This window comes from Rhinolophus sinicus, chromosome 8 (assembly GCF_057876585.1).
Source record: "Rhinolophus sinicus isolate RSI-liver-muscle chromosome 8, RSI-T2T, whole genome shotgun sequence".
In the NCBI taxonomy this organism is placed as follows: Eukaryota; Metazoa; Chordata; class Mammalia; order Chiroptera; family Rhinolophidae; genus Rhinolophus; species Rhinolophus sinicus.
In genome coordinates, this window is record NC_142508.1 from 75258307 (window position 1) to 75271369 (window position 13063).

At 38.0% G+C, this 13063-nt stretch overlaps 1 protein-coding gene across 5 annotated transcripts in view; it reads left to right on the plus strand.

Annotated features, from left to right (window-relative positions):
• The window catches only part of RPGRIP1L (RPGRIP1 like), an 85946-nt gene that overhangs the window by 40540 nt on the left and 32343 nt on the right, over positions 1-13063 (plus strand). For all 5 annotated transcript variants that reach the window (XM_074314869.2, XM_074314868.2, XM_019732369.3 and 2 more), the window contains 5 exons: positions 984-1436; positions 4028-4179; positions 6865-7243; positions 11023-11213; positions 11342-11425. In XM_074314869.2, the coding sequence (XP_074170970.2) occupies positions 984-1436; positions 4028-4179; positions 6865-7243; positions 11023-11213; positions 11342-11425 (1259 nt within the window). The remainder of the gene's footprint in view (positions 1-983; positions 1437-4027; positions 4180-6864; positions 7244-11022; positions 11214-11341; positions 11426-13063) is intronic.

The window sequence follows — 13063 nt, forward strand, 5'->3', positions numbered from 1 at the left end:
CAGATCTGATAGCCTTAGGAAATAGAGTTGGCTGTGACTCTACTGATGTGGGGAGAGGAAATGAAAAAGAGGAAACTAGAATGACTCTGGTACCCAACTTAGGTAACTGGGTGAATGCTAACACCATCACTTGAGATGCAAAGCACAGAAATTACTAGAAAAGAAAATGATACGTTCTGGTTTGGATATATTGAGTTTGATGTGCCCCGGAGATACCTACATAGAAGGCTCAGCAAGCCATTAGCTAGGTGGGTCTGGAATTCAGAAAAGAAATCTGAATTAAAAATAGAAATGTGAGCATATTGATAGTAGCAGAAATCACAAAAGGGGATGAGAATACATAGAACTAAGAAGAGGATAAAAACAGAACCACTACAAACTAGCAGATAAAGAAACCATTAAAGACTGAGAAGAGAGGCAGGAGAAGAGGCAGCAGGGCCAGTGCTGACGTGGAAGCCAAAGCAGAACAGACGTTCAGAGAAGAGAACACGGTCATCAGTGCCCATGAAGCATTGGTGAGTTTTGGCCTGTGGCTACACCAGCGAAACCATCACTGTAATCAAGATAATAAACATATCCGTCACCCCCCAAAATAGAAAAATACATATTTTAGTAAGCTAAAGGGAAGGAGCCAGTGGAAAGAGAAATCGACATTATAGGAAGGAAGATAATAGAGGAACAGGGGGAATGCACATATTTGCCTCAGCTGCTCATTCAGAGGCCTGGTTTGTCCTTTCCCCTCTTCCCTGGGATAGCCTGCATTACCATTTAAGTTGTAATTTTGTTGTGTAATAAGTGATAACAAAACAGATGATGAATTTCTGGGGAATACAATATTCTTTACAGAAAAACAGTATACTCATAGAATTTAAGATGGAGACTATTCACCAAAAGTACTCAAACTTCCTACCACTTCAGAAGCCAGTTTGTATCTTCATATGTCAGTATTTTTAAATCTCTCAACTGTGTGTCTTCTCTTGCAGCTCAATTAAAGGATATTGCCTATGGCACCAAACAGTACAAATTTAAACCAGAAATCATGCCGGACGACTCTGTTGATGAATTTGATGAAACCATTCACTTAGAACGAGGCGAAAACCTATTTGAAATCCGTATCAGCAAAGTAACCTTTTCTTCTGAAGTTTTACAGGCGTCTGGAGATAAGGAGCCTGTCACTTTCTGTACCTATGCTTTCTATGACTTTGAACTACAGACAACTCCCCTAGTGCGAGGCCTTCACCCAGAATATAACTTTACTTCTCAGTATCTTGTTCACGTGAATGACTTATTTTTACAATATATTCAGAAGAATACTGTCACTCTTGAGGTCCACCAAGCATATAGCACAGATTATGAAACAATTGCAGCATGTCAGTTGAGATTCCATGAAATTCTCGAAAAAAGTGGTCGAATATTTTGCACAGCAAGTTTGGTTGGTAAGTGCGATTTTATAAACTTTAGATGCTTGGATCACTAATTTGGCTCATATACTAACGTGGTGTTCCACATTAGTATCTTCTCTTACAGGTTCTCTTACGGGACCTAATTTTTTAAGAGCTTATCTTGTTATCGCCGTCATGAGCCACTGGGAATACAGTGGTCAGTGGTAGATAAGGCAGAGCCCCGGCCTTCATATAGCTTACCTTCTAGAGGACAAGACCGGCCATAACACACATACAGAGGGGGCCACAAAGTGGACACACATTTTAAGAAAGGAAAAAACTGGATTCAAATTGTAATACTCAATATATCCCGATCACAAAAGATGAACACAAGTCACGTGTGACTTCTGCAATTATGAGAGGTGCTCAGAGTGGTTACCATCAGCGTCCAGACAGTTCCGATTATGGCGAACTACTGCTTGGGCAATGTTGACCAAAGTGTCCACTTGTATATGTTTTTTTGGCACCCCTGGTATATATATCATGAGATGTGAAGAAAAACAATCAGGGCAAGGGGCTATAGACAGAGATGGAAGGTTGCTAATTCGGATAAGGGTGAGTAGTTCAGATTTGACTGTTTCCCCTCTGAGTGTTGAAAGTCAGTGACGGATTCTGAGGAGGGAAGTGACTTGATCACACACAGGTTTTAGAAAAATCACCCTGAGTGCTATAGGAAGAATAGTCTGTATGGACCAAGAGGGAAAATAGGACCATTTTCAGGCTATTGCATTAATCTGTGAAAATGTGATGGTGGCTTGGATTAAGATGGTAATGAAAGTGGTGGTAAGAAATGGTTATAAGTGTATGTCTGATTAGCTCTTTCTTCAAGACTAGCTAATAGCTAATCAGTTGAATGTAGGATAATGAGGGAAATAGAGGAGGCAAGAATTTCTGGCCTGAGCGACTAGCAGAACAGGGAGGCCACTTACTATCGGCCTGGGAAAGGGAAAGTCTGAAGAGGAAAATCAAGAATTGTGTTTGAACAAGTTAAGGTTGACCTGCGCAGTGGAGATGTCACATCAGCAGTTGGATACACTAGGCTGAGGGTCATGCGTAGAGATGAAAGTGGCAGTCATTAGCATATAGAATATACATTAAGCCTTGTGTCTAGATAATCACGTAGAGAGTGAATGTACATGAAAAAGAGAAGATGGCAAAGGACTAAGCCTTGGGAAACTCCAAAATTTAGCGTTCAGTAAGAAGAGGAAGAGCGAGCAAAGGGAACTAAGGAATGGCCACTGAGGTAGGAGGCAAACCCAGAGTATCCAGTATCCTAGAGGCCGAGTGAAGAGACCATTTCAAGGAGGAAGGAGGGCGACTTCGGTTCTGGGGAGGGATTTTTGTTTGATCAATTGAGTGATTTACTGCATAGGTAATATATTCACGATTCAAAAGTCAAAAAGGCACAAATATTTAGACTATAAAATGTCCACCTTCCTCCCCTGTCCCCCAGCGACCCTGGGTTCCCGCACCAAAGGCTACAAATTCTTTCCCCTAAATGTTATACATATAGAAGCCAATATGTGTATGTGTCAATAGTCGTCTTTTAGGACAATGTTTTCAAATAATGGTGGATTTGAATCATGTTTACGTGTTGATGAAAATGATCCATTCGCGAGGAGGAAAGTGATGAAGTAGGAGAGAACGGGGTGATATTGTTTATAATCTGTTTGGGAAAGCGTATGGAGAGAACATTATCTATCAACCGTTACTTTGTTTGAGTCACTAATTTGGTTTAAGTATTAATTATACTACTATATATCCATTATGTACTAGTCCCTCTGGTAGGAATATATCAGTGGAAATCATGGCCCTTGCCCTCAAGAAACTTACAGTGTGGTGGAGAAATAGACTGGTGAACAGGTGTATCAAAGCAGTCAGTTGCCCTAATGAGCACGTATACTTCCTTTCTGTGAAGGAATCAGAGAGAGCTTTTAGGTCGCCCGGGAGCCATAGAGGAAATCTTTACAGAAGAAGAGAGATGAAAAGCTGCCTGAGTTGAAAGGAGTCCTGAGGGTGGGTAGGGCCCAGTCATACAAGGGTCGCTACATCCAGTATATATGTGGCCTAGCTATGGCATTGTTCCCTATACCTGTGACACAGCAGAGTGGAAGGGTGACAGAGATTTCTTGAAAGTTGAATTACAATGTGGAATGTCATATTTGTAATTTTGAGGTTTCATATTGTATCTGTCAGACTACATTGAGTGCAACTTGTTTAAAAAATGTACTGCAGCATTTAATAGAATCCATGAAATATTTGATTCAATGCTTAGATTTTTTTTATATTTAAATGATATTTTTTATATTAGAATGATTGAACTAGTATAAATTGGTATATCTCAAACATAGTTTGACATAGTTCTTTAATAACATTTAACAGAGTGAAACTCATACTTGCAGAAGTAGCTTTGTTTTCTTCATCTCTGTAATTTGCCAATCACACGTCATTTGTGCAAGTCATATATTATTTTACTCAGCATAAAATTTATAGTTTTAATGTAATACCATTGATGTATTTTTTTTACTGGTATATAGTTTGATTTATGAGACTGTTTTAATAGCAAATTATGTGTTGATTTATAGGAACTAAAGGAGCCATCCCAAATTTTGGCACAGTGGAATACTGGTTCCAATTAAGAGTTCCCATGGACCAAGCAATTCGACTTTATCGAGAACGGGCAAAGGCTTTGGGATATATAACATCAAATTTTAAGGGGCCAGAGCAAATGCAATGGGTAAGCTTGCTTGCTTTTAAGACCTTTTTATGACATAGAAATGTTATACTATTTCTTTATATGTCATGCTTTAAACTGGAATTATTTTCTTTCACAACCATCAAGTGGCTTTTTCTAACTTTTTTATTTTGAAACTCATAGACTTGCAGGAAGTAACAAAAATAGTAGAGAGGTCCTTCATCCAGCTTCTCCCAGTTGTAAGATCTTACATAACCGTAGTACAACATCAAAACTAGGAAATGGACATTGGTACAATGCTGTTAACTAAGCCACAGACCTGATTCAGATTTTATCAGGTTTTACATGTGTGGGTGAGGAGAAGAAGGAAGAGTTCTGTGCAGTTTTATCACGTGTCTGTGCTCATGTAACTGCCACCACCGTCAAGATACAGAATCGTTTCATCACCACCAAGGGACATCCTTGTACTACTACCCAGGATGCTTTTGAAAAATAGAATTGGAATATAATTATCACACATCAACTGACTTTCGTTGTACTTTCTACTGTTAAGGAAACAAGTAGCTTGTATTGGACTGTCAGTTATTCTTCTTTCAAACTGTTTCCCCATGTTAGTTTTCTGAAATGCCAAGAATACAAAACAAATATTCTCCTACTGAGAGCTGGACATTTCACTGCAATTACTCAAGGTAGCATTGTCCAAACTATGTTTCATGGAGTCTTAATGGCCGTATTTCCAAAAGAATTCCATGATCCAATGAATGCAGCAAGCACTGAATTGAGCAAAGTTCAACAGGGCCCTTGATTTTAGGAATTCTCGTGTGTAATACGAATCTCAAAAGGAAGCGTAAAGTATGTAGTTATGCTGAGTAAGAAAGGGACAGAATATAGTAGAAACGTTTTGGAATGTGTCTGCTCGAGTCATAAATATCTTTTTTCATTTGGAACTGCCCTCACTGCCAATCTAAGGGGCTGGGCCCACTGGGGCAAGCTTCTGTCTGATGACCCTGTCCTCACCCAGTCTCCACCCAACTGTAACTGATGATTCGGAATATCCACCTGAAGCCAGTGGAGCCCATCAGATTCTGCTTCCTAAGATAAAGAGAAGGCAAGACTCTCCATGCCTGGAACACGTAAAATTAGGAGCTATGGAACAGCCATCTTCTACCATGTTAACCAGCAAAGGAAAGAAAATGGGTCTGGAGAGAGAATAGTGGGCACACACCCAGAGAAATGGAAACTGGGTAAAGAGTGAATTCTGGTGGTTTTCCAGTCCTACTACCTTCCTAAGGCCCAACCACGTTTCTGCTGTAACAATTCCATGAACTAGCCTGATAGCCTTATGTTAAAGGCCCTTTCTGTTATATTTGCTGGATGGAATTAGTTTCTATAACTTGCAATGAAAGAATCATGACTAATATAACATTGATTCCCAAACTTAAGTAAGAATGGCACCCCTTTCTCAGAGGCCATCTTTCTGGACTACAATTCTGCAGAACACACTTTGGGAAATGCTGTTATAGAAAGGGCATTAGAAATAGAAATACCAGATTATTTATTTAGTTTTGTATTTAAAGGTTTTTAGACTTCACTTGTGGCTTGAATGATCTTTTACTGTTAGAATTTCAGCTTTTGTGGGTAGACTTCAGGGAAGAGGTGGAGGGGGTACTTTGTAAATTATTCCACTCAACAACCTTCTATAGCTGAAATGCACACTAGCCCTGGGAAAGCAGTATTGTGAGTCCCTTTCTAGATTTCCTGCCTCCACACCACCAGATGTCTCCACTAAGGAGATTAAGACAGGTTCTATTGTTCCTTCGCCAGTAAACTTCTCTAGAGTCAGAGGTCCCAGATGCACAATTCAGATTCAGAAATGCAGCGAAAGAGGGGTCCCTTTGTGGAAGGTAGAGAATTCTCCAATACTAAATAAACAAAGCACTGAAACACTAACATTTCTTTGTCCCAGTTCACATCAGCTATGGTAGGGCTGACAGTCAGTGCAGTTGTTTGCTAAAATACCTGTGCACTGGCTACCTGAGCAGAGGGGCCATAGGGCAGTTTCCAGCTCTGCCTAATAACGTCCTTATGCTCATCTCTCTTCTGAACTGTCCTCCCAATCCTAGCTTTTTATCCCCTCCAAGGTTTATCTCTGATTCTGTTCTCTTGTTCTTATAACAGTTGGCCTTTGAAATAATGGCTAATCTTGGCCTCAGGTATCTGCTTGGTTCAGGATGAGGGCCAAGCCAAATATAACCAGATTCTGTCTCAGGGAGAGAAGAGGAGCCATCAAGTTTATTGGATTCTCACCAAAGAATGGGCTATGATCACATAGCTAGAATGGTCGAAGGATTAGCTCTTAATAAAATTGTGAACTAGAGAACATTCATCTTTGGACCCATCTGCTAACTTTACTTGTTAATTATTAAATAGAATTAAAGAGCATCAGATTCCCTTTTCCTTGGTTTTATTTGGTTTTAACAGCAATCTCTAAATGTATGTTCAGTCTTCTATGTTTATTGCTAATAGCATAGGATCATTTGTTCACACATGTTCCAGTGAATATTGGTGTTGAATAAGAATCAAGAGGCTTTTACTGAGAAATTCACTATGAAGTGAAAATATGCAGGTTTTTGTCCATTTACAAAATTATCTTGTGTGGGGGTTAGCAACTGATGTTTATCTTTTCATTGTATTATTACTATAATATAAATATGTATGTTTTTCCAGTTAAGTCAGCAAGCACCCAAAACTGCTCAGCTTAGTTCTACCGACTGCGCCGATGGCAACTTAAACGAACTTCATATTACAGTGAGATGTTGCAACCACCTGCCGTCCCGAGCGAGCCACCTGCAGCCGCACCCATATGTCGTGTACCAGTTTTTTGATTTTGCAGACCATGATACAGCCATCATCCCCAGTAGCAATGATCCCCAGTTTGATGATCACATGTGTTTCCCGGTGCCAATGACTACGGACTTGGATCGATACCTTAAGTCAGAGTCTCTGAGTTTTTATGTGTTTGATGATAGTGATACCCAAGAGAATATTTACATAGGGAAAGCCAATGTGCCTCTGATCTCATTGGCACATGACAGGTGTATCTCAGGTAAGCCTGTTTCTTACTCTATGAAATTGTCAAAACAAACCTAACTAACCTTAGTGCTACGGACATGTTCTGTTTATAACTACTCTTCCTAACCATCTCAGATAATCTTAAACTTTGGGCCATGTTATATTTTTTAAGTTATTTTTTTAGTGGTTGTTGCAGGAATTACAATGCCTCTTAATTTATCATAATATACTTAAAATTAATACTAATAACTCTTAAAATACAGAAGATCAGCTCTGGGATAATTTCATTCCCTCCCCTCCTCCTTTGTGCTTGTTGTCAGACATATGTATATAGTATCTGTTATGAACCCGACAATATAATGTTGTAATTATTGATTTATGTAACTTTTTGTCCTTTAAAGAAATTAAGAGAAGGGAGAACACACATAATTACAGACTTTTGCATTAACTTATGTATTTACCATTTCTGATGTTCTTCATCTTCTGCTGCCCGGTGTCACTTCCTGGCGCCAATACAGCTTCATTTCCTCCCCCTCCTTTGTGCTGTTACTGTCATATGTGTTTTGTCTTTGTAAAAGTCCAACAATGTAATTTTGCAATTATTGTTTTATGCAATTGTCTTTTAAATCAGTTAAGAGAAGAAATTGGGGAAAATATATTTATGCTATCTTTTATAATTACTGTGTAACTACCTTTATTGGTCTCTATTCCTTTGTGTTGATTTGAGTTACTATCTGATGTCACTTCCTTTCAGCTTCAAGCACTTCCTTTAATAAGTCTTATAAGTCAGGTCTGCTGGAAATGAATTCTCTTTATCATCGTTATCTGGGAATGTCTTTTTTTAAAGATTTTTATTAAAGATATAGCTAACGTACAATAGTGTATTCGTTTCAGGGGTACACAGTAATTATTCAACATTTATGTACCTAAAGAAGTGTCACCAGAAGCCCAGCAATCATCTGACACCATTCTATGCTATCACAATATTATTGACTATATTGCCTATGCTGTATATTACATCCCCATGACTTGTTTTATACCTAAAAATGGACCTCTTATTCCCCTTCACCTTTTCCCCCTTTTTTAATTTTTCAATTACAGTTGAAATTCAGTATTATGTCATATTAATTTCGGGTGTACAGCGTAGTAGTTAGACATTCATATATTTAAGAAGTGATCCCCGTGACTAGTTTAGAACCCACCTGGGACTATACATAGTTATTACCATATTTTTGTGGGAATGTGTCTTTATTTTGCTTTTAATTTTTTGAAGGACAGTCTTGCTAGATACAATATTTTTGGTCATCAGTTATTTTTTCCTTCAAGCAGTTTGAGTACATCAGACAACTAACTTCTGGCATCCATTATTTTTGATGAGAAATCAGCTGTTAATCTTGTTATGGCTCCTTCATACTTGATAGTGTTATCAAGATTTTCTTTTTTTTAGCTTTTGACAAGTCAACTCTGAAGTGTTTAGGTATGGTTCCCTTTGTGCTACCCTCCTTGGAATTTGTTGAGTTTCTTTATGTGTAGGATGCTGTTATGAACCAAATTTGGGAAGTTTTCTTGCCATTATTTCTGGAATTATTTTCTGCCATTTTTTTCTTTTTCTTGGACTCGTTACGCATGTTTGTATGTCTAATGGTGTCCCACAGGTCTCTGAGACTCTGTTCATTTCTCTTCATTTTTCCTCTTCCAATTGGAAAATCTCAACTGATCAATTTTTTTTTTTTTAATAATTTCCTTTATTTTCTTTTTTTTCCCTTCTTCAGCTTCACCGCCCCCCCACCAACTCCAGTTCAAGCCATCGTTTCTCAGTCTAGTTGTGTAGGACACTGCTCCCTGGTCCATGCTGGTATTATGAGCCTTGCACCCCGCCCCTCCCGGCTGAGGCAGTCGGTTGCCAGTCATTGGTCAGTCGCTCACAGCAGCTCTCACCAGCTGCTGGCCACCGGCCTCTCCTGGCAGCACACAGTAGCCCATAGCAGCACACACCGACCTCCCCTTCAGCAGTTCATGGCAGCCCAGCTCCAGGGAGAGCCGTTGTTCACAGTCTTAGCTGTAAAGGGCACAGCTCACTGGCCCATGTGGGAATCAAACCAGCAACCTCGGCGTTAGGAGCACCGTGCTCCAACCACCTGAGCCACCGGGCTGGCCTGATCAATCTTCAAATTCATTGATTCTTCCTTCTGCCAATTCAAATCTCCTGTTTAGCCCTTCTATTGATTTTTTCATTTCAGTAATTACACTTTTTCAACTCCAGAATTTCTATTGAGTTCTCTTTTTGTAATTTCTGTTTATTATGTTCTCTGCTTTAGAAGTCATTGTCGTCACACTTTCCTTTAATTCTTTAAATATGGTTTATTTTAGTTCTTTGAACATATAAAAGCTGATCTGAGGTCTTTGTCTGCTAAGTCTAACATCTGGACACCCTCAGAAAATGTATAGTGATGGCTTTTTTCCTGTGTATACATCACACTCTCCTGTTTCTCTCTCTCTCTCTCTCTCTCTCTCTCTCTCTCTCTCTCTCTCTCTCTCTCTCCTCTTAAAATTGGACATTTAGGATACTATATTTTAGCAACTCTAGATTCCAACTTCCCCAATCTATGGGGTGATTATTGTTGCTGTTTTTGTTTTACAGCTTGCCTAGACTAATTCTATAGTCTTTTTCCTTCACTATAGCCACTGATGTCTCTGCTAAGTTTCTGCTTGTTTTATTCTTGCTTTAATTTTAAGCCTGGGTCAGCCAATGATTGGTCAGAGGTTGTGCTTAAACACCTTGGGATGGCAGACTTCTGCCCTTTGCCTGGGGCTCAGTGAATGGTTTGGGTAATGCCTTCAAAGTTCAGGCAGTCTACAAGTCTCACCTTCAGCCAGGGACAAGTAGCTCACTAGGGTATTGTTTCTGATCATTTCTGTCTAGTTTTATCGTTGCTCCTTATGGAAAGGATTTACTGAGCTCTTCACTCAGCCATTCTGGAATGCTCACCTGCGCCTATAACAGATTATCACCTACCTATATTCCACCCGTATCCTTTTGTTTTAGAGTTGTTTTGTTTTTTTCTTTCCCAGCCAGCCACTAAAAGATGTGTCATATACACTTGAGCACTGAGTAAAGGACACCTCTAAACAAAATTATCCTTGAAATATAGATTTCTTTTTTCAAGTCAGGGATTTTTCATACTGAAAAATTTAGTACGATAATTAAAATTTGTGACTCAATATTACAGACATAGGTAGATGGTACTTTTTGTTACTGGCTGTATGTTTGGATGGTTTATCTTATGGACATTTTTTGCTATGCTATTATTTGGAGTAATTTAACAAATTCCAATAAAATATTTAAAATTATAATAGAATTATATAGTAATACAAAGACTCCTTTAGATATAGAAATTATTTGAAACTTTAAATTTTAATATATTTTTCTATAAAGACAATTCTTGCAAGAATACTCAAATCAGAATGAAGGTTGATATTTGAGCTATAACCCAGATGATATCTTAGAGGATGGCTAAGAATTTTGAATAATCTCAGAATTTAATTTCAGTGAATTAAAATATTTATAATTTAATTTTCTCATCTTTGAATCAGTATTATCTTTGAGGCCTTAACTTCTGAAAGCGGTCTGCTTTAGAGATGAACCTATCACAGACCCTTTTGTCCTTGTTTTATTCTCTAAGTCATTTAGGTTGTAGGTAAAAGCCAAAATTACTTTTTAAGTTGTAGGTAGTTCTCTTTGTTCTTCTTTAATTATTATGGTAATAAAACTTCACTCTAGCATTAATTAAAGTCATTTTTGTGATTTGACAGGAATATTTGAGTTAACAAACCATGAAAAGCATCCTGCAGGAACCATTCATGTTATACTGAAGTGGAAATTTGCTTACCTTCCGCCAAGTGGATCCACAACAACTGAAGACTTAGGAAATTTCCTGCACAAAGAAGAGTCAGAAGTTGTGCAAAGAGCGCCTCCAGCATCCTCTGTTAGCGCGGTAGCTGTGGTGAGTAACAGTGACTTTGAATTTCCTGTAAAACCTAGCAAATAACCACAAAAAGAAAAATAAATAGCTGAAGCTCTATCTAAAATGTATGTTCATCATACTCAGTTTGACATATTGGTTTATCTTAGGCACCAACACCTAAACCAAGGCAACGTCTAACACCTGTAGAGAAGAAGGTGTCTTTTGTGGATATCGCACCGCATCAGAGTTCTGTAAGTAGTGAACACTCAAAATACTGATTGTTTTTTCCCATAACAAATGCTGTAAATAAATGATACAGGTGTAGTAATTTGGCGCTCTGTGTAAGTATTAGTTGTCCTTACTCTTTAATCTAAACCTTCCTTTGGCCCCATGTTTCTCTCCAGTTATTGCCCCAATCTTCTGCTCCCCATTTACCAAAGAAAACAAACAAACAAACAAAACCCAAACAAACAAAAACCATTCAAAAATGGTTTTAACTTTGTCTCCATTTCCTCATATTGTTTCTTGAAACTCACTCTGCTCAGATTTTGTCTTCACCATATCCAGTAGTCAAACCTCAGTCCCCATCTTAATCCCCCAGTAACACTGAACATAATGGAATACTTGCTCCCTCGTCTCTTGGCCTCTGGGATTCCATGCCTTCTTTGTTTGTCTCCAACTTTACCAGTTATTCTCTCCCTCTCCTGGACCATATCTCTAACTGTTGAAGTGCCTCAACAGTGAAACTTCAGACCGAGACATCTCTTCTCAATCCACATCTACGTTAAGAGATCTTATGTAGTCCCCTAGTTGTAAAAAGCATCTATATGCTGACACTCCCATATTTAAAACTGTCAATTTTGATCTCACTGCCAAATTCCATATTTATCTTTTTACTGCTTATTTCATATATACTGGATAGGAATCTAAAGTTAACATGTCAAAAACCAAACCTGATTTCATCAAGCCGCTTTCAAACTTTTTCTCTTTCATTTTTTCCCCATTCTCAGTTACTCGTTCACCTAGTTGCATAGTCATGAAATATTGGAAGCATCCCTTTGACGCCTTCTTTTCTCACATCCTACATCCAGTTTATCCACAAAACCTGTGAACTGTACTTTCAAAATATATCCTGTATCCACTGTACCCCTCAAGTCACCATCCACTTGCATCGATTTTTTTAAAAACATCTTTCTTTGTAAAAAAAAGTTCTCTGTAGTAAAGGGTATGAGTCTTAAACACACAACAGCTCAATGAAATTTTCCATATTTACAGGCCCATGTAACCACCACCCATTTCAAAATATTCTTTCTCCCCAGGGCTTAAAATAATACCTGATATATACAGAGCATTTAATATATATGTTCTAAATAAATGAATTCAACAATTGATATTCAAGCAATGTTTTATAACTAGCATTTATCATGCTTTCGTTATGTGTCAGGCACTGAACTAAATGCTTCATATCCATTGACTTCGGTTAATCCTTACAACAACTCTAATGTTTATACTAGAAATATTCCCATTTAAAGATCAGGAAAGTAATGTCTACACAGGTTAAGTAACTTGCTCAAGATCAAAGTATTAGATCTGGGATTTGACCACAGGTAGCCCGATTCCTAAGTAAAATGATCATGAATATAAAAAAGGCATCCATGGAAATGTTTGTTACAACATTAACCACAGTAGCAAAAAATCATGAACCAGTAAAATATCCAACACTAGTAAAGTGGTTCATTAAATCATGATATATCCTCTCAAGGTAATATTTTGTATTGTCATTAAAAATTATGTTTACCCAAAGTTTCATATCAGAAAATTTTGTTACAATGCTTTTTTATGCAACAAATAAATTGTTGCATTGTATTTATTATATTTACAATATATAT